The sequence below is a fragment of the Elephantulus edwardii genome, unplaced genomic scaffold (assembly GCF_000299155.1).
Source record: "Elephantulus edwardii isolate Elephantulus edwardi_28Jun2011 unplaced genomic scaffold, EleEdw1.0 scaffold00129, whole genome shotgun sequence".
Lineage (NCBI taxonomy): Eukaryota > Metazoa > Chordata > Mammalia > Macroscelidea > Macroscelididae > Elephantulus > Elephantulus edwardii.
Genome location: NW_006399879.1, coordinates 7,603,724 through 7,625,127, shown reverse-complemented (window position 1 = coordinate 7,625,127; position 21,404 = coordinate 7,603,724). Strand labels below are relative to the sequence as shown.

The window sequence follows — 21,404 nt, the reverse complement described above, 5'->3', positions numbered from 1 at the left end:
CCGTGGAGGCTCACGGGTCACTGTGATGCCAAACGAATTCCAGCAGAGCTCCCAGATGAGGAGAGATTAGGAAGAAATGCCTGGCGATCAGCTTCCAAAACCCAGCCACTGACAGCTGTCTGGACCAAAGTGGCCTGCTCTGCACTAGTCACGGGGATCAAGTGGGCAGAGTTTCACCATCGGGGTAGACTCATTGGCAGTGACCAACACGCGACAAGAATGGCAGAGGGCACATGTCCTCAAGGGGTGAGGGGACAATCCCCACTCCTGGAGGTGAGGGCCTCGTGGGGCGAGGGGACAGCCCCCGCTCCTGGAGGTGAGGGCCTCATGGGGCGAGAGAACAGCCTCTGCTCCTAGAGGTGAGGGCGTGGATGGAGGCAATGCCAACCACCCTCCTTTCCCTTGAGAGGCCACCAGGGTGATGCCACAGGGGGTGCACTGGACATGATGTTGCACAGAGGCTGGGCATGTGGACACCTGCGTTCCGATCTTTGCTGTCATGGAAGGGCACTTTCTCCTGACATTTGACAAGGAACAGGGTGGGGGACACAGCTGAACCCCGTGTGTATGCACAGCCAGCAGGACTTGGAAGAGCCCTCCCTAAGGTCACCTGTGTGACATGTGGAAACAGAAAACAGAAACGGGTGACGGGCACGGGGCCTGGCCGGACCACAGGACACAGGGGCAGGCATAAGGCTGAGGCGCTCAGAAAACTACACTCTGCATATAGTCTTGTGTCTAAGTAGCCTACAATTCTTAACAAAATAAAAGCTCTGGTAGGGCTCAGCGGTCTCACAGATGCAGCTGGGGGGCTCAAGGGAAGCTGGGGGCACAGGGAGCTGCTGGGGGGGCGAGGTGCCCACTCTTATCCGAGATAGTATCCATGTCACCCACCTGCCCTATCTCAGCAGCCCGGGGTACCCACACTTCTCTCTCGACCCTTATAACTCTGTGTCCACCACAAGCATGGGATGGATCGGGGGCTAGGGACACTCAGAGCTGTGTGTCTGTCCACCCATGAGCAGGCCTGGAATCTCGAGTCCCCGTCATCCTGGCCTGGGGGACCCAAGAGGAGCTGCAGCTGCCTGCGTGCAATCCACGCCAGGGCAGCACCCTCAGGGGTTTGCAGAACAGGGTTGGGGGAGAGCTCTGGGTCCCATTGCTGGCAGACATGGTCACCTGTGTCCCCAAGCCCAGCCCCCCGCAGCCACCGCCCGCCCAGTCAACAAGAAGCCAGAGGAAAGTGCAGAGGAGGCGGCCTCATGTGATGGGGTGGCCCGTCCCCAGCGCACAGCGCAGCCTCAGAATAGCAGAGCCTTCTTCTTCAGGTCGTTTCTCTTCCAGAGGGCCAGGCGGTCAAACGCGTCCACGCTCATCCCAAACACCTCCTGGAACTCCTCGGGGGACAAGTGTCTCTGCAACAAAGAGGAAGACCCGAGGAAATGGTCAGCAGGTTGGCAGTGAGGTAGTGTGGCCACCTGGGGTGATCCAGGGAGCATGAGGCAGTGGGGGGGTGACCACCTGGGGTGATCCATGGGTTGGGTCAGCATCAGTGATGTGGGGTGACAGTCCAGGGACTCCAGGTAAGAGATCTGCCTTATGGCAGCAATGTGGTGTCTGCCCAGGGCAGGGAGCCCCCTCCACGTGCGGAGTCCCCAGGCTCCCCGGTGCCTTTCCAGTGTGTAGACAAGGAACTAAGACCCTGGAAACCCAATTCCACTGGGGACGTTGATGGATGGGACACACAGTGACCTGTACTTACTGTGGGGTAACATAGAGTAATCTGTGGTCAGGAACAGGGAATGATCAGTGTTTAGGGGCAGATAGTGACCAGTTTTTAAGGCAGGGAGTGACCAGTGCTTGGGGCTATGGGATGCCCAGTGGCTGGGGACATAATGACCATTGTCTGTGGACAGGGGGGTTATTTCAGACACTGGGGGAGACAAGTGGCTACTCTTCTGTAAGCTGAAAGGGCAGACAGCTAGATAGCTCAGGGGGCTCCACCCAGGTGGATATCCCAACACTGGACACAGGAGTACAAACAAGAGTGTGAGGACAGGTGTTCACAGCAACACAAGGGCCCACAGTGAGAAGGTAGAGGTCACCCACATGTCCATGACCAGATAAACCGATCAACGTGGCTCACACACGGCAGAATGGCTGCCAGCCGTGAGTGGAAGTAACACCAGATCGTGTCACAGAGCACAGACCTGGAAACACTGCCTTCATGCAGGACAGGGCTCAGGGACAAGCCTGGTGTCCTCTCCCTTAACTGAGACAGGCCTGGAAACATCAGATGGGATGGGGCTCAGGGACACGGTGGGCACAGAACCAGAGGTGATCCACAGTTCGCCAGGTACAGGAAGGAGGGAGAAGAGTGAGTCTGCAGGTGCTGACAGTGCTGGGATCACGTGGAGCAGGGTAGGGAGGACCTCAAGGAGGAGCTCAGTGTCTCTGAATTGTATGTGTGGGAACACACGGACACACACACACACACACACACACACACACACACACACACTCTTCCCTGAGGTCCTGTGCCACCAGGTTCCCTTGCTGGGGATTCTCCTAACCGCCCACAGGCAGCCTCAGGCAGCCAAGGCTGGATGCTGGCTGGAGGCTGGCTCCCTTGAAGTGAGGCAGCCTCCCCCCCAGGTGTCCACTGAGGTCAGCTCTGGTGCTTTTCCGGAGCAGTAGGAAGGAAGGTCAGGGCACAGTCTATGCAAAGGATGTGGTCACCTTCCCGACAGCCTCAGGCCTCAAGTCTTAGACTGGTACACTGGTTTCCTGAGAAGCTGGACCTCTCCACAAACCCCAGGAGGCTGGCTGTGCCACCTATAAGGGGTCCACATGACTGCTGGATGCCTGCTGTCCACACAACCTCCCTGGCAGGACAGAATCCTGCAAACACCCCGATACAGTAGTTATACACACTGCAGTACTGTCTCCCTCCCCATCCAACCAGATCGAGCCACTGGGCTGTAGTTTCTATATCTGTTAAACAGGAACATCACCCTTGACTCTGTTCACTCACCACCTCTCTCCTTAGAATGCTACCTTGTCATCTGTTCAGGTGACTCCTACCTACACTTCATCTTGGACTTAAGTCTCAACCATCCTAGGAAGTTTCTTTCCGCTTCCTGGCTCCCCTACAGTCTCCCTCCAACCAGGACTGTGTGTGTAATAGAAAATATTTGACAGCTGACTAAAGAGAAATACCTGGTTTGTGGTGTTTACCTATTCCCACAGTGGAAGTGCTCGCATATGGCTGATTTCAAGCTGCCAACCTGAAAGCAGAGTTAAGAAGAGACAGACCTCCCCATGGTGCATACAATGTTCCCAATGCTCAGATAGAAGAGCATGGTGTGATACAATGTAGCACTCAGATGCAAGCAGCTCAGTGATACATTGTAACATTCCGCTATCCCAGTGCTCCATTATACAGCATGGCATTCAGATACAGGTTTTCTGTGATACAATGTTTCTAACATTCACATATAAGAGATGTACACCCTTAGAAGCATAGATAGCAGCATTATTGTTATGTGCTATCAAGTTGGAACTGACCCATAGCTGATTTTCCATTGGGTTTTCAGAGGCAGTACATTGCAAGGAAAGAGATTGCCCATCTAGTGGATCCAAACTGAGTACCTTTGAATTGGCAGTGCAACTCCCTACCACTAGGCCACCACAGCTCCCTAGATGAGAGTACCAAGAAGTAAACAAGAAAGAAGGACTGAGTTTTGAATATTTATGATGTGTGTTAGAACTACAGTGTATTCAATTGTAATGACTGTGTTAAAGCTTAAGCTTGCAAATTTCCTAAAAATGAGCAATCAGCTTTTGTGACATAGGAAGCGTACTTTGTCAGGTACCACACTGAGCTGGAACCACCCTCAGGTCAAGGCTGGCCCCCGGGGTCATGGGGCGGGGACCAGTGTCCTACACAAGAGGAGCCGGAAGAAGGACTTCCAGCCTCATAGAGCAGGTGAGGGCTCAGGTGGTCAACTCAAGGGACAGATTGAAGGCCTTTGCTCCACCACCATGTCCAGGTGCTTAAGTCCACCCAGGGTGTCACAGAGGAAAGACCTGGGACACCGGTCACTGAGAACACAGTGGCCACATTGCACTCTGACACACACAGGCAGCCAGGGGCAGGACTGACTCAGCAGTGACTGCCCACTGGCTTGGTCACCGCAGCCTGTCACAAAGGTGTGCAAGCCCTGGCCCGTCCCTTTGGACGTGAGCTCGCTTAAGGAAGCCATGCATTCTGTTGGAGACATCATTCTGGAGCAGTGTGAGTCCTAGACCTAGCCCACCTGTCACCCCCTTCCTCCTGGGACCCACCACCTGCTCACACTCCCCACTGAGGCCCCTCACGGCCCTGGCCTTCCAGTTTGCTGCCTGTCCTGCCCACCGTCCCCTCCCAGCACCACACTGTTCTTCAGCCTCACAGGACTGCATAGGGTCCCTCAGTCCTGGTGCAGACCCACCCCTGCCATGTGAACACAGCATGGACTTCTGTGCTATGTGCCCCCGCAGACAGTGTGCAGCTGTGGTGCAGAGCTGCAGGCTGGTCCGTCCAGCTGGGCGGGCCCAGACAAGGGCAGCATTCTTCACAAGACTTCCTGACACATTCCAGCTGGCTGGCCTGCTCAGGTGTGTCCGCCTCAGGGCTTGGGGGAGGGCGCTCAGGAAAACCCCAGCTCCATCACAGCCATCTCTGCACCCCCAGCTGCCTCTGCCCCCCCAGCCATCTCTGGACCCCCAGCCTCCTCTGCACCCCCAGCCGTCTCTGCTCCCCCAGGCCACCTCTGCCCCTCCCAGTCACCTCTTCCCTCTTCAACTATCTCTGCCCCCCTCAGCTGCCTCTACCCCCAGCCGCCTCTGCCCTTGCAGCTGTCTCTGCCCACTCAGCTACCTCTGCCCCTCCCTCAGCCATCTCTGCCCCCCTCAGCCTGTCTCTAAGAAGTGCCTGGACACTGAGTTCTGAGTAGCCTCTTCCAGTGGCTGGCAGGAATGCTGCCCAAGTGTCTGGTCCTGTGCACCCCCCTCCCCCAGCAACGTTGCTTTCCCACTAAAAGAAATGTGCATGGTAGGGGGCAGGGCACGGCGTCAGTGCTGCTGCTGTTAGGTGACATCAGTCAACGTCAACTCCTCATGATCCTGACATAGCAGAACCATCTCTGTCCTGCACCAGCCTCACCATTGCTGCCCTGCTCGAGCCCGCTGCGGCATCACCATGCCACCCACCTGCCTGGGGGTCTGTCCCTCACTGACCCTCCACCGTTTTCAGCACCATGTCTTTCCAAGGACCAGCTTCTCCTGAAGACAAGCCTCAAAATGTGTGAGAAGTTTCCCCATCCTCACCTCCAGGGAGCACACTGGCCACGCCTCCTCCAGGGAGCACTCAGGGCACTCCTCCTCCAGGGAGCACATTAGCCACACATCCTCCAGCGAGCACTCAGGCTGCACCTCCTCCAAGGAGCACTCAGAGCGTCCCTCCTCCAGGGAGCACTCAGAGCGTCCCTCCTCCAAGGAGCACTCAGAGCGTCCCTCCTCCAGGGAGCACTCTGTAGACACCTCCTCCAAGGAGCACTCAGGCCGCTCCTCTTCCAGGGAGCAAGCTGGCCACACCTTCTCCAAGGAGCACTCATGCTGCTCCTCCTCCATGGAGCACTCAGGTGGTCCTTGCCTCCAGGGAGCCACTGGCCGCACCTCCACCAGGGAGTACTCAGGCCACTCCTCGCCTCCAGGGAGCACTCAGGCTGCACCTCCTTCAGGGAGCACTCTGGCTGCACCTCCTCCAGGGAGCACTCCGGCTGCACCTCCTCCAAGGAGCACTCTTGGTACTCCTCCTCCAAGGAGTACTCTGGCCACTCCTCCTCCAGGGAGCACTCTGGCTGCACCTTCTCCGAGGCAGCTTTGTTTGATCTTTGGCATGCACGGGCTGTTCAGTGTTCAAAGGCGTTGTTCTTCTTCAGTCTTCCTTATGCCTTGTTCAACTCTCACATGAATGAGGCGGCTGAGAGTCCCATGGCTTGAGCCGGGTGCACACTAGGCTCTGAATGACCTCCTTGCTACAACTGCCTTCTGAGTAACTGCATTCCTGAGATGGGGCCCCTGGAACAGCAAACCACTGAGGGCAGATACCCCAAATGGAAGGCCACAAGGCCCTAAGAAAGGGGGTTCTGCGATGCTGACCACCCCTTAGTCAGAGAGCAGGTTACTGTGGGAAGGGCCTCAAGGCCCAGGACAAGAAGGTGGCCCCTGGTGACCTGTGCCCACCTGCCCCACTGGCCTAGACTGTCCTGCCAGGGTCAAGGGAGGTACTGGGGCTCCTCCCCACTAAGATACCTGTGTTAACTGACCACCGACTGTATACTGAGCAGTAGCCGGGCTCAGTGGTCAGCACGCTGGCCACACTTGGTCAGTGTCAGTCTGCGTGTCCTGGTCTACCATGATGACCACTGAGATGCTCAGACCCCAGGCAGACATCAAAGGCCCAAGGGCTTCATCCCACCATGGAGCCACACCCCACCACAGACACGTCCCCCACCATGGAGACATGTCCCCCCTTGCATGAACACAGACCTACGGGGCCTCCAAGTGCCCACTGTCAGGGTGGTTTTCCAGTGATGGTGTAAACAGTAATGCACTTGGCTACTAAATGAAAGGTTGTCAGCCTCTCAGAGGAGAGACCTGGTGATCCACATCACAGTTCTAAGTCAGACACACACCAGGAAGTGTGTGGCCAGGGACCTTGCCAAATTATTGAGGAGTAACGATGTCAGTTTGAGAACTAAGGTACATCTGATTCAGGCCACGGTCTTTCTAATCACTTGCTATGCATCTGAGAGCTGAACAATGAACAAAGATGACAGAAGAATTGACGCCTTTGAGCTGTGGTGTTGGAGAAGAGCACTGAACATCCCATGGATGGACAAGAGAATGAACAGATGTGTCTTGGAGCGGGTGCAGCTGGAGTGCTCTTTGGAGGCAAAAATGATGAGGCTTCTCACATATTTTGATCATGTTGCTAGGAGGGGCTGTTCCTTGGAGAAGGATATGCTTGGAAGGATGGAGGGTCAACGAAGGAGAGGAAGACCCTGGATGAGATGGACTGACACAGTAATGAGCATAATGGAAGGGCAGGGTTCAGAGGTACAGTGCATAGGGTCACTAGGAGTTGCAGACGACTCGATGGCACATAACAACAACATTCACATATATGTAGACAGGCATAGTGAGGGCAGTTTGAGGATTAAAGTGTGTCTGAATTAGGCCACAGTCTTTCCAGTTACTAGCTATGCATCAGAGAGCTGGACAATGACTAAGGATGACAGAAAAATTGATGCCTTTGTTGAGAAGAGCACTGAACATGCCATGGACGCCAAGAGAATGAACAGATGAGTCTTGAAGAGGGTGCAGCTGGAGTGCTCTTTGGAGGCAGGAATGATGAGGCTTCTTCTCACATACTTTGGGCACGTTGCTAGGAAGGCTACTCCTTGGAGAAGGACATGATGCTGGGAGGGTGGAGAGTCAGTGAAGGAGAGGAGGCCCCTCAAACACATGGATTGACATGGTGACTGCTGCAGTGGGCTCTTGTGTGACAGGAAGTGTGAGGATGGTGCAGGATAGAACAGGGTGCAGATCTGTTGTTCATAGGGTCGACGGCACCTAACAACAACCCTAAAACTATAAATGTGTTCATGGACTTACACACACATTAACCTCCCTGGGTGGGACAGACGGTCACCACATGCAGCCACTAATGAAAAGGTGGGGTGTGTCCACCTCAGTCAAGTCAGGAGGAAGCTGGGGGCTTGAGAAGGACCAGCCATGGATGCCCACACTGTGAGGGGCCATTCTGGGCCTCGTGCCTGTGCGGGCGTCATGCTCCATCACACATCCCGAGCCCCCTGACCCAGCACAGAAGCCCCCTAAGAACCCCTGGTGCCACAGTGGATGAAGCTCTGTAATATTAACAGAAAGGACACATTTCTTCCAAAACAGACTGTCTGTTCTGCCGGCACTCATGGCACACTCAATACTCGTCCCCAAAACCACAGTCAAAAGCGCCGGTTCCTTGGTCTTCCTGATCCATCATCCAGCTTTCACACGTGCCACCTCAAAGCTCAAGTCCACCAGTGGGTGTCTGAGGGTATAAACCCCGTGGGATGGTGCCCTTTTCTCCCATGAAGCCACTGCTGCATTTGAACCACCACAGAAGTGCAGCACAAGTAGATATGATCTGTGCCACTGAGCTTGCCAAGCAGAGTGGCTGGAATGCCCTGGCTTGGGTGCTACACACCTTAGTCTTTACAGTGGCCACCTTGCTCTTCAGCACTTTGAAGAGGTCCTTGGCAACAGACTTGCTCAGTGCAATACTTGATTTCTTGACTGCTGGTCCAGGGGTGTTGATGGCAGGTTCAGACAGAAGTAGGGTTCCTGGTGACCTGGGTTTCTTGATGACCTGGGGTTCCTGACGACCACAGCCTTTTCTCTGTCCCTAGTGGTTCATGATGGCTTTATGATCCCCAGGAACACATGCAGAGAGAGGTTTCTGGAACGTGTCTTTTCATCGTCAGTGGGCCTGATCACTCGACAGGGACTTCCACACGAACTGAACAAGTTTCTATAAATCTATCTGGACTCTCATAGCAGCCAGGGGTTGTTATATTAACACAGAAGAGTTTCTGCTGGAATCGAAGCAGCAGGCTCCCTCCCCAGCTCTGGTGACTCCAGAGCCCCTGGGGCAGGGATTGCAGACAGGACCTCAGCGGGTGGAGAACAGGGTGTCCAGCCTGGGAACACTCCCCGTGTTCCTGGCCTGGCTGAGGTCAGGGAAGAAGAACGGGAGAGGGCTGGGCCCTGTACGTGTCCTTGGAGACTTGAGGTTGACCCAGGCCACGTCCTCCTGAGACCGGCCTTCTCCTGGCTGGCTGAGCTCCCACTGACCCCCCTGTGGGCTCAGACTTTATGTGTCACAGTAGTTCGTGGGCTGTTGCTTCCAGAAGTCAGCCAACTGCAGGCCTGTCTCCTTGGGCCCCCTGTGCGGCTGCACACCTGCCTGCCATTCAGATAGGAGCTGAGACTGACCATCCGCACCCCTCACCATCCGCAACCCTCACAGGACTCTTCCAGGGCGGTGTTTAGGGTCATGTAGGGAGCAGCTCAGCCTCTGGTGTCCAAGCGAGAGAGGAGGACATCTCAGCCTTGAAGAGCGCGGTGGAGGGTCGGGGATGGAGGGTCTGACTCCACAGCAAGGGTTTTGGGGTGTTATTGTTGTGTATAAATGCTTACACTGTCTAAGGGGTCCAGGTAGGACAGTGGGCAGAGCGTCCTAACAGCTGGGAGTTCTCTTGGGGGCTGCTAACCTCAAGTTCTCTGGAGTTCTGGCAGCCTAGTGGTAAGAAGCTTCATCGCACGTGGTTCGAATCCACCAGATTCTCTGCAGAAGAAAGATGAGTCATCTCCTCCCGAGTGATTGACTTCTGAAAACCCTCTGGATGGTCAGCGATGCTGGCTATGGGCTGGTCAGGACTCGAACGCACGGAGCAGCCACCACCTCCAGCTCAGTGACCAGCCACAGAGGGAGAGAAAGGAGGCAGAACACTTCCCTGCAGACTGATACACAGCAACCTCCCTGCCCTGCCACGGAGACCCTGCCACGGAGACGCTGCCACGGAGACCCTGCCACGGAGAGGCTCCAGCTCACGGTGACTCCGCCAGGGCTCCTGCTTTGTCCCTTGGAGCTGCTGGCAGATTTGAACCACGGAGGCACACAGCCTTTGGTTACCAGCACAGCTCCCTGCCCGCTGTGCCTCTCGGTCTCACGTGGGAACCCCATGGGACATCTGTACTGTTTACACGGTCATTGTGAGTGGGCCTGGGTCCACGGCTGTGGTGAGATGGATGCTCCGAGTGGACGGCCCAGGTACTGCTGTGGTGAGACGCCCCGAGTGGACGGCCTGGGCACTGCTGAGGTGAGATGCCCCGAGTGGATGGCCCAGGTACTGATGAGGTGAGACGCCCCGAGTAGACGGCCCGGGCACTGCAGTGTTGAGACGCCCCGAGTGGATGGCCTGGGCACTGCTGTGGTGAGATGGATGCTCCGAGTGGACGGCCTGGGCACTGCTGTGGTGAGAAGCTCCGAGTGGACGGCCCGGGCACTGCTGTGGTGAGATGGATGTTCCGAGTGGACGGCCTGGGCACTGCTGAGGTGAGACGCCCCGAGTGGACGGCCCGGGTACTGATGAGGTGAGATGGATGCTCCGAGTGGACGGCCTGGGCACTGCTGTGGTGAGAAGCTCCGAGTGGACGGCCCAGGTACTGATGAGGTGAGACGCTCCGAGTGGACGGCCCGGGCACTGCTGTGGTGAGATGGATGCTCCGAGTGGACGGCCTGGGCACTGCTGTGGTGAGAAGCTCCGAGTGGACGGCCCAGGTACTGATGAGGTAAGACGCCCCGAGTGGACGGCCCGGGCACTGCTCAGGTAAGACACCCTGAGTGGACGGCCGGGCACTGCAGCTCTGAGCCCCGCCCCGTTCCGCACCGCCCTGTTCGTCTCCTGCACCAGCCCACTGTGGCGCGGTGACTGAGTCAGTCCACCTTGTTGGAGGGTTTCCTCTCTCTCGCTGACCCTCTTACTTCTCCTTCAGCTGCAATTGCAAAGGCACATGGTTCAAATCCACCAGCTGCTTTGCAGGAGAAGGATGAGCATTCTCTTCCTGTGAATTTGCTGCCTTTGAAAGCCCACCGGAGGGTCAGCTTCTCTCTGCCTTACGGCACAACAGCTCCCACTTCCCCAGCACGACACCCTTCTTTAAGGACTGTGGTTGATATTCAGGCTTCTCCTGAGCGTACACCCCAAGTAAACGAGGGGAGCTCCCGCCCTCCTTGTCTGATCTCTGGCTGCCTGTCCCTCGAAGAACGTTCGTCTGTTCTTTCTTGCTCTTTTAGTCCATGGGATAGTCAGTACCTTTCTGCAGAACTGCGACTCTAAGCTCCGATTCTCCTGTCATTCTAATTCACTGTCCAGATTCCAGATGCAAAGGGAACAACACCAAACACCGCAGCTCGGATCAGCTGTCTTCGTCTCCACACTTGCCGTTTAGGACCCTGGAGTTCACCCTGACAGCAGACTTCCTCAACGCAGCAAGTCTGATTTCCTGACGACTGTAGGTGTTGGTCTGGAAGCAGGAGGGGCATCCGCTTCCTAAACAACATGGCTCTGGACTCTACGAACTTTGATAGATGATGACAGTTATAGAAAGGCTTCAGACCTCTTGTTCATGGGGTCACTGTGAGTCGTGCTCGACTCGATGGAAATCAACAACACAAAAGGTGTTGGTTGTGGATCCAAATAAAATGAAATGGTTAACTTCAGTCTTTTCCCATCTATCATGATGTAACTTATTGGTCCAGTGGTGAGGATTTTTGTTTTCCTGATTTAATCCATCTTAAAGGCTATATTCTTTAATCTTCCACAGTAAGTGCTTCAAGTCCTCCTCACTTTCCGCAAGCAAGGTTGTGTCATCTGTGTGGGCAGGTTAATGATTTGTCCTCCAATCCTGACGACACGTTCTTCTTCCTAAATTATTTGTTCAACTCGCAGACAATCATCAACAACAACATATGTTGAATAGCTATGGAGAAAGGATGCAATCTTGACACCTGCCTTTTCTGATCTAAGCCATATGGCATTCTCGTGTGCTCCCTGGACAACTGCATCTTGGTCTAGGTCTGGCTTTTGCATGAGAACCGTTAAGCATTTCTGGATTCCCATTCTTTTCAATGTTAGCCATGATGTGTTACGATTACACAGTCCAATGCTTTTTCATAATCAATAAAACACAAATAAACACCTTTCCAGTATTCTCTGCTTTTAGCCGCAACCCATCTGACAAAAGCAGTATCTTCTGAATCCAGTGTGAGATTATGAACTGTTCCAACTGTTTTAAATAATATTCAGCAAGATTTTACTTGCATGTGATATTAATGATGTTGTTGTTAGGGGCTGTCGAGTTGAGTCTGACTCATAGCGACCCCATGACAACAGCCCTGAACCCCGTCCTGTCCACGCCATCCTCACCATCTCTGACACCCTTGAGCCCACTGCTGCAGTCACTGGGTCAATCTGATTTGTTGAGGGTCTTCCTCTCTTTTGCTGACCTTCCACCATGCCAAGCATGATGTCCCTCTCCAGAGAATAATAGCCCTTCCAGCAACATGCCCAAAATGTGTGAGATGACTATTTGTCCTCTTTGCCTCTAAGGTGCACGCTGGCTGCGCTTTCTCCAAGACACGTTGTTGTGGTGGTTATGTGTCATCGAGTCCTCTCAACCCACAACAGCTCTGAAGCCTGCCCTGTAATCAGCCAGTCTCGCCGATTCCGACACACCCATCCACATTACCTTGCACAGTGTATCAATCCATTTCATCCAGGTCTTCCTCTCCTGCACTGTCACTCCACCCTTCTGAGCATGATATCCTTCTTCAAGGATGGGTCCGTCCTGACCACATGCCCAAAGTATGTGAGATGGAGCTTCAAAATCCTAGCCTCCAAGGAGAACCTTTGTTTCACCCTCTCCAAGACAGTCCTGTTTGTTTTCTTGGTGGTCCATGTTATGTTCAAGACTCTTCTCCAGCATCACAACTCAAAGGCATCAACTCGTCTTCTGTCATCCTTAGTCATTGTCCAGCTCTGATGCACAGCAAGTAATTGTGAAGACCATGGCCTGGATCAGGCGCACCTTACTCTCTAGGCTAACAGCATTGCTTCTCAGTATGTTAAAACATTTCCACATTCTGTTGGATCACTTTTTGGGGGGAAACGAGAATACAGATTTCTTCCAGTCAGCTGTCCAAGTAGCTACCTTCCATATCTATTGGCATAGACTGGTGAGCATGTCCAGTGCTGAATCTGTTCATTGAAATGTGTCACTTGGTATCCCATCAATTTCTGGGGCCTTATTTTTAGCCAATGCCTTCAATACAACTTGAACACCTTCCATTATCACCATTGGTTCTTGATCATATGCAAATATTCCTGAACCATTTCTGTGTCACCCACCTCTTGGTACAGTGATTCTGTGTATTCCTTCCATCTGCTCTTAATGTTTCCTGTGCTGAGATTTTACCCAGAGGACGCTCCCACATTGCGACTTGCATCCTGACTTTGCCCGCCCGCTTTCAGCTCGAGCAGCGCCGAGTGTGTTCTTCACCTTTGGTTTGCTCACTCGAGCTTCCTGCACATTTCATGCTAAGACTCTGCTTTGTCTCCTGGAGCCGCGTTTGACACCCTCTTTTCAGCTCTCTTGCCCCACCATGCTTTCTGTTTTGGCTTCTTTTTGTTTCAATACAAAGTTGCAGAGTCTCTTCGAACATCCATTTTGGTCATTCTGTCTGTACCCTGTTTTCATAACAACCTTTTGTTTGCTTCACGGATGATGTCGAGTCCTTGATATCACCCCACAATTTATCTGGACTTTGGTCATTAGTGTTCAATGCGTCAAATTCATTCTTAGGGTGACTTTTAAGTTCAGTTCTGTACTTGTTTGGACTTTCTTCCTTCCCCTGCCTGCTCCGTCAGTCCACTTTGCAATGAGCCTCTTGTTAGAGATCACTGTCCTCTGTACGGTAGGAAAGTGTGTCATATATATATGTATATATATACATGAGTGTCATATATATATATATCCCCTCGTCTGTTTGTCTCAGACACTTTGTTTTGATTCTCTTCACTTTGTTTCAAATGTGGATCCGAGTTGTTGACACTCTGTTCCACAATCAGCCCCTCGCCTGGTTCTGCATGAGTAAAGAACTCATTTTACAAAATTCTCTCATCCGGTCTCTCACCTCATTTCTGTCATCAAGGCCATGGTTTCCAACCACCTGCCTTTCTAGCTTCCAACACCTGCATTCCCGTCACCAGCGGTCATAAAAGCACCTTGATTGCATATTTGCTCCACTTCAGATCACAGAAGTTGGTTAAATCATCGAGTTCCTCCTCTTCAGCGTTCGATGTTGGTAGATCTATTTGACTGATGTTTGTAATAACAAGTCTTCTTGGATGGGTGTGGACAGTCCCCTGTCACTGACAGTATTGTCCATCAAGATAGATCCTGAAGTGCCCTTTTTGACAGCGGAAGCCACACCTTTCCTCGTCTGTTTGTCACTCCTGGCACTGTAGGTCATGTGACTATCTGATGAAAATGGCAGTCCAAGTCCATCTTGGGTCACTAACGCCCAGGATGTCCATCTTCATGTGTTCCACTTAGTTTTGACCATTTGACATGGTCCTGGACTCACGTTTCTTAACATCCCGTGAGCCAACTGCTAATGGGTGTTCGCAGCTGACTCCCCTCATTTTGAGTCTTTGCCTCAGCACATGAAGGGCTTTCAGTGGTGCGAACTTCGCTCTGCCATTCAGACTTCCGGGCCCTGGCCTGGGGAAAGCACGGCTCTGTTCTGAGCACCCATGCATGGCCTTTCTGCGACTACAGAATGAGGAAGCCATGGCCAAGGCCAGGGTCAGCTGTCCAACCACAGGCCTCACAGACTCTGGACCCCCATCCAGGTGCTGGAGCACCAGCAGTTTGGACCACAGCACTGACCCCTGACCGTACTGGCCAGATGGAATAGCACTGACCATCAACTGCTGATCAGGTGACCACACTGAATGCTGGCTGCACTCAAGCCACCGACAACTGACCAGGTGAGCTGCACTGGTGACTGCTGGCCACTGGCCGCCCTCAGCTGGGCTCCTGCACACACCTCTGTGTCCAGGCTCTCTCTTACTTCTTCGGTCCCTGCAGGTGACTCCAGGTGACTGGCCTCCAGGAGGCAGCGTCAGGCCCCTCATCTCAGAGCAGGGCTGCCCCTGCAGCAGCCAGCGGGGAATGTGGCCGGGACCAGCTGGTGAGCTTTCTCTGGTCAACTGGCTGGTCACATCGCCAGAGTAGAGCCGGCAATGCAGCATCGCTGGGTCTGCTGAGCTGCTGTCCTGAGAGTGAGGAGGGTTGAAGCCAAAGTCTGACCTCACAGGCTGTGGACACAGAGGAAGAAGCTGACCTCGAAGACACCTTGATCAAGCCACACCTGGAAGGGCTCCTCTGTTAGTCACATGAGCTGGTAGGTCCCTTTCCATTCAAGCCATTCTGGTCAGGTCCCTATTGTTTTCCATAGGAAGGGTCCAAATGGACATGCTCCACCGCCCCAACCTGCAGAGCAGCCCTGCGGCTCACCGGGTAAGTGCAAAAGTTGGGCAGCACGCACTGACCACTGGCTCTGCAGAGTCAAGGCCGGGTGGTCAGCTTTGGGAAGAGGCCAGCCTGGCTGACTCCGTGGGGCAGTTCTGCTCTATCACATGGGGCCCCTGTGAGTCCAGACTGACTGGGCAGCACACACAGCCCCAGAAACACTGCACCAGCACACTCCGCTCCCCCCTCCTCACTGCACCTACCCCACCCCAACCCCATTGCAGTGTCATCTGTTTGGTGAGGTCTCTTGTCTATATCACTCTGGAAGGGTGTAGTGGGCTGAATGCTGCTGTTGTTATATGCCATCTAGTCACCTGCGACCCATAGCGACCCTATGTACAGCAGCTCTGAAGCTGGCCTTGTCCTGAGCCAATCTGACTCTGACACACCTACCCCCATTGCCCTGGTTACTGTATCAATCCATCTCATCTGGGGGTCTTCCTCTCCTGTGCTGTCCCTCCACCCTTCCAAGCATGGTGTTCTTCTCCAAGGAATTATCCCTCCTGGCCACATGCCTAAAGTGTGTGAGATGGGCTTAAAAATTCTTGCCTTCAAGGAGAAACTTGGTTTCACCTTCTCCAAGACAGACCTATTTGTTTTGTTGGTGGTCCATGGTATGTTCAAGACTTTTCTCCAAAACCACAGCTCAAAGGCATTGGTTCTTCTTCTGTCATCCTTAGTCATTGTCCAGCTCTCTGATGTATAGCAAGTAATTGCGAAGACCATGGCCTGGGTCAGGTGCACCTTAGTCTCTAAACTGACATAGTTGCTCTTTAGCACTCTGGAGAGGTTCCCGACAGCAGACTTCCCCAGTGAAATTTGTCTTTTGATTTCCTAACTGCTGGGGCAGACTATTGATTGTGGAGTTGAGCAAGCTGTAATTGTCAAAAACCAATCTACCTCCATGTACCAATGGTGCTGCCAATTGGCCCAGTGGTGAGAATCTTTGTCTTCTTGATGTTGAACTTCAATTCGTGTTGAAGATGACAGTCCTTGACCTTCTGCAGCAAGTGTATCTGAGCCGCTTTAGTTTCAGCCAGCAAGTGGGCTGAATAGTTTATCCAAAAACTCCTGTCCACACAGATCTTGTGAATGAGACTTCATTTGGAAATAGGGTGTTGGCAGTAAAGAGAAAATGAGGTCTTACAAGAGTAACTCAAAACTCACCATCATCAAGTCAGAACTGACCCTCCAGCGGCTTTCTGAGTCTGCTGACCGCATGGATGAGCCTGTCCACCTTTCTCCTGTGGACCCGGCAGAGATGTTGCCATGGGCCAGGCAGCCCCAGCCCTCTGGTTCACCCCACTAGAGCTCCTAGATTCTAGTGACGGTCTATGCTGTATTCAGCCCTCCTCATCAACAGCACAATCCAAAGGCATGCGCTTGCTCACAGCTGCTGCGCTGACCCTGGCGCATTTCCAAGGCTGTAAACTGCCCAGCAGGACTCGTCCACCACCCTCTGTGGAGCCACAAACTGCCAGAGAGGACTTGGAGCTGGAAGTGCTGCTCCCTATGGAGCAGGGCACCACAGGTGTGCTCAGTGGGGATGGGGCAGGGGTATCCCCTGGGGGCACAGGGCCTGAGGTTTCAGGCTGCACACCAAAAGGTCAGCAGGTCAAGTTCACAAGCACCTCCTCAGGGGAAAAGCTGGGCAGTCAGTCTTCTCCTGCAAATATTTCCAGCCTGGGGGAGGGGAGGTGGGGCTGCAAACTGGAGCCGACTCCCCAGAAGTGGGTCAATTCCATCTGGATGGTGTCCTCACAGGCAGAGGTTCCCACCGTGATACACACTCACTGCACACACGATGCACACACACAATACACACTGATGCACACACAATGTACACACTCAGTGCACACACGATGCACACTCACTGCACACACTGATGCATGCACAATGTACACCCTCAGTGCACACACACAATGTACACACTCAGTGCACACACAATGCACTCAGTGCACACGCACAATGTACACACTCAGTGCACACACACAATTCATATACAACACACATACAATACACACACGACGCACACACATTTGCACGAGGACACCACACGATGATGGCGCAGAGGCAGACTGATGTGACTACAGGCCAAGGGGCATCGGAGCCTCCAGAAGCTGGAGAGACAGGAAGGACCCGCAGATCCTCAGGTGGCCCAGCCCTCAGCCCGAGTCTGGACAGCTGGACCGGGGCGGGTGTTGTCCCCCAGCTGTGAGGCTAATGACCTGAGGAATCCGCACCCTCACTCTGGGGACGCGGTCAAGGCTGTTGGCTGTGACTAGCAGTAGCTCCCTTTGTGTCCAGGTGCATGTCTGGCAGGACCCTGTCCCAGCCTGTGTTCTGTGCACCATGGTCTGGAGTGTCCTCTCCCTGCCTGGCCGAGGAGAATCCACGTGAATGTCCAGACCTCCGCCAGGCTCCAGGCAGGGCTGCCTTCTGAAGCCAGGCTCTCCCTGTCCAGCCTCTGCTGGTCCGTAATCAGGACTGCTCCACTGTCTACTCGGTACGAGGCTGCCTGGCCACCACTGAGCCCTCAAGCATTGCTAGGCAGGGCCCTGGGTGCACTGTGTCCCCCACCCTTGTCTCTGTGAGCTGGACTGGCTGGTCGAGCAACTAGCCAGTAACCCTGACCCTCACCCCTCACAGAACCTCCCAGGCACCAACACACAAGTGCAGATGAGGCAGTGTGGGCCCTGCCTGCTACAAAGGAGTGTTCCCTACAAGTCAGCAAGGCACTTCTGAACATGGCTAGGTGGCGGCCAGCAGGGTTTCTGAGTGAGGGGTGGTGGTGAAGGCTAGTGAAGTGTCCACCAAGAGCACCTCGACCTTAGGATGAGCTCTCCTCCCTCGGCCCAGGATGGGCTTGGCAAGGCTGGGCCTGGCGTTCCACAAGCCCCACATAACACTGCCCTGTGCCAACATGTGCCAGCCTCCTGACCTGGCGGGGCCTGGTGGTACTCTAGACAGGTGTGTGCCAGAGGAGGTAGCAGTGAACCATGTGGGACTGTGACATTTCTGAGGTACACAGAGAAGTCGGAGTAACACAACAGAGGCCAGGACCACAGGAGAGGCCATGGAGTGAAGGAGACTTGGGGACAAAGGCAGAGGCCGAGGGGAAACAGGAGAGAGGCAGGGGGCATGGAAAATGCCAGGGGGCATGGAGAGGGTGCGGAGGGGGGCACAGAGGAAGGGGAGGGGACATGAGAGAGGGCCAAGGGCACGGGAGAGGGGGAAGGGGCACAGGACAGGATGCAGGGGCACGGAGGAGGGGCAGGGGCACGGGGGAGAGTGCGAGGACAAGGGGGAGTGTGCAGGGGGGCATGGGGAGTGTGTGGGGCCAAGGCGGAGAGGAGGCGGCACAGGAGAGCCTGAGCTGGCCACCGTGGCTGAGCTTCCTCCCCTGCCTTGATTTCTCCCATCACCCACTCTTCCTTCTCCCATAATCACCCCTTCGGGCATGCAGAGTAGTCTTATACCTTCGGCACTAGTGGGCCTTGACTTGGACGACTCAGCTGAAATAATCCCTCTAAGTGCTTTACCCAAACCCCTCTTACCTCCAGGCGTGTCCGGTCCACATCTTTGGGTAGCTTCACACGAATCCGGTTGGTGACAATGAGGGCATCATAAGGGTAGATCTGATGGGAAGAAAGTATAGTCACCCCAGAAGAGTGCCCAGGTGAGCAGGTGCCCAGGGGAGTAGGTGAGCAGGTGCCCAGCGGAGTAGGTGCCCAGGGGAGCAGGTGCCCAGTGGAGTAGGTGCCCAGGGGAGCAGGTGCCCAGGGAAGTAGGTGCCAAAGTGAACAGGTGCCCAGGGGAGCAGTGCACGGGGCACATACATACTGCGTGACACACACACCACAGGAAAAGGCACAGCCGAGAGCCTTGAGGCAGGCGGGCTCGGCGTGCAGCAGCTGGAGTGAGAAGACTCCTTACCTTGTATTCTGAAAGAGAAAGAGGGGAGACCCCATGTGGCCACTTAGAGAGTGAGGCAAGAGCCCCATCCAAGGGGATGCTGTTCCCATCCCTGAGGGTCCTGGTTCAGCCTGGCAGTCAGTTGGGTTGGACACTGGTCAGTCTGACCTGGACTGAGGCCTGGGGCTCCAAAGGGAAGGGGTATGAGGGCTCCATGGAGAACCCCAAGGGGCCACAGGGCCACATGGGCAGGACCAGACTGGGATCCAGACATTGGCACTGTCCTTGGTGGTGACACTGCCACCATGGGGGGGAGCACTGCCTGCCTCAGTTTACCCATGTGGGCATTCCAGGCCAACCTGAGTGTTGTGAAGACTGACCCCTCGCTATCTGCCCCTCAAGGTGTCCATGGTCCTTCTTTAACCCTTTCGTTCCTCCTATGCACTCATCGAGCTTGGCTAGCTAGCCACTCACAGGGCTCCTTCCCCAACACCCCACCCAGACCGCAAGGAGACCAGCCCACCTCAACCACCTGCGACTCAGTGGCCACAGAGGAGGCCCAGGGAAAGGGACTCCCGGACATGGAGGGACAGCCCACAGGGGACAGGAGAGCCACCCTGCTGCCTCAATGTGCTCCCTGCAGCTCACTTTCACATCCACCAGGTGATGCCCAGGTGGGCCCTCAGAGGTCCCTGCCCCCTATCCTCAGAGTGCACCCTGCCCAGAGCAGGACCCCACTCAGAGCCGTGGACATGGCTGTAGACCAACAGCTTCCAAGTGGCCCCTGGTGTTCACAGTCTGCCTGCACCCGGGGCTGGGCCAGCTTCTTGCAGGGCCCTTACCCACAGTGTACTTGCTACTGAACCAGGGGTCCTGTGTCCACAACCCTCCTGCACAAACCTGGGGCTGAGCCAGTGTCCCGGGCCCTGTGCCCACAGCTCACCTGTCCACTTGTAGGGCTGAGCCAGTGTCCCGCGCCCTGTGCCCACAGCTCACCTGCCTGCATCTGGGGCTGCACCTGTGCCTGGCATTGTCTATGCCCACAGCTCACCTGTCCACTTGTAGGGCTGAGCCAGTGTCCCGCGCCCTGTGCCCACAGCTCACCTGCCTGGATCTGGGCCTGCACCAGTGCCTGGCATTACCCATGGATGTATCTTTCACTTTTTCTGTAAAATGCTGGTCTGCCTGGTATTTCTCTAAATCTGAACATTCAGTTTAAGACAGACTAGGAAGAAGGATTGGCCATCCAATTCCGAAATAGCAGGCCTCTTAAAACCCTATGTACAACAGAACACATGTAGATAACAGAAAGGGCAACTGAGGTTGAGCTTTCAAGTATGGAAATACAAAGGAAGAGGAACAGTTGTAAGCAGACACTAGTGATTGGGACATGGAATGTGAGAACCATGAATGCAGGAAAATTAGATCTTGTTAAGGAAGAAATGGAATGCATAAATATTGACATACTAGGCACTGGTGAAATGAGATGGACTGGCGTGGGGCATTTTGAGTCAGATGATCATATGATATATTACTCCGGAGATGGAAAGGCGAGAAAAAATGGGGTTGCTTTCATAGTTAGAAAAGTCATTTCTAGATCCATCTTGAAGTGCAATATTGTGAGTGACAGGATAATATCCATATGCTTACAAGGAAGTCCAGTGAATACCACTATCATTCAGATATATGCACCAACAACCAGAGCCAAGGAAGAGGATATAGAAGATTTTTACCAACTTTTACAATCGGAGATCGATCGAACATGTAATCAAGATGCATTGATAATAATGGGTGACTGGAATGCAAAAGTTGGGATCAGAGAAGAAGGTTCAGTAGTTGGAAAACAGACTTGGTGACAGAAACGGAGCTGGAGAGAGAATGATTGAATTTTGCACAATCAATGACTTATTCATAGCAAATAAGTTTTTTAAGAGACATAAACGCAGGTTATATACATGGATTTCACCTGATGGTACGGATAGGAATTAGATCAATTACAACTGTGAAAAGAACCGCTGGAGAAGCTCAATATCAGCTCTGAAAACTAGGCCAGGAGCTGATTGTGGAACAGACCACCAATTACTCACATGCAAGTTCAAGCTGAAGATGAGGAAAATGAAACCAAATCCACAGAAGTCAAAATATCACTTTGAGTCTATATCACCTGAATTTCAGAATCATCTCAGGAACAGGTTTGAGGCTTTGAACACTAATGAGCGAAG

The 21,404-nt window shown here is 53.9% G+C and overlaps 1 protein-coding gene across 1 annotated transcript in view; it reads right to left on the bottom strand.

The window, feature by feature from the left end:
• Positions 1 to 1,301: 1,301 nt before the first annotated feature.
• ABLIM2 (actin binding LIM protein family, member 2) overlaps positions 1,302 to 21,404 on the bottom strand; it is a 125,017-nt gene continuing 104,914 nt past the window's right edge. The window contains exons 18-20 of the mRNA XM_006893669.1: positions 19,204 to 19,211; positions 18,825 to 18,905; positions 1,302 to 1,415 (exon numbers count right to left, since the gene is read on the bottom strand). Of these exons, the coding sequence (XP_006893731.1) occupies positions 1,302 to 1,415; positions 18,825 to 18,905; positions 19,204 to 19,211 (203 nt within the window). The remainder of the gene's footprint in view (positions 1,416 to 18,824; positions 18,906 to 19,203; positions 19,212 to 21,404) is intronic.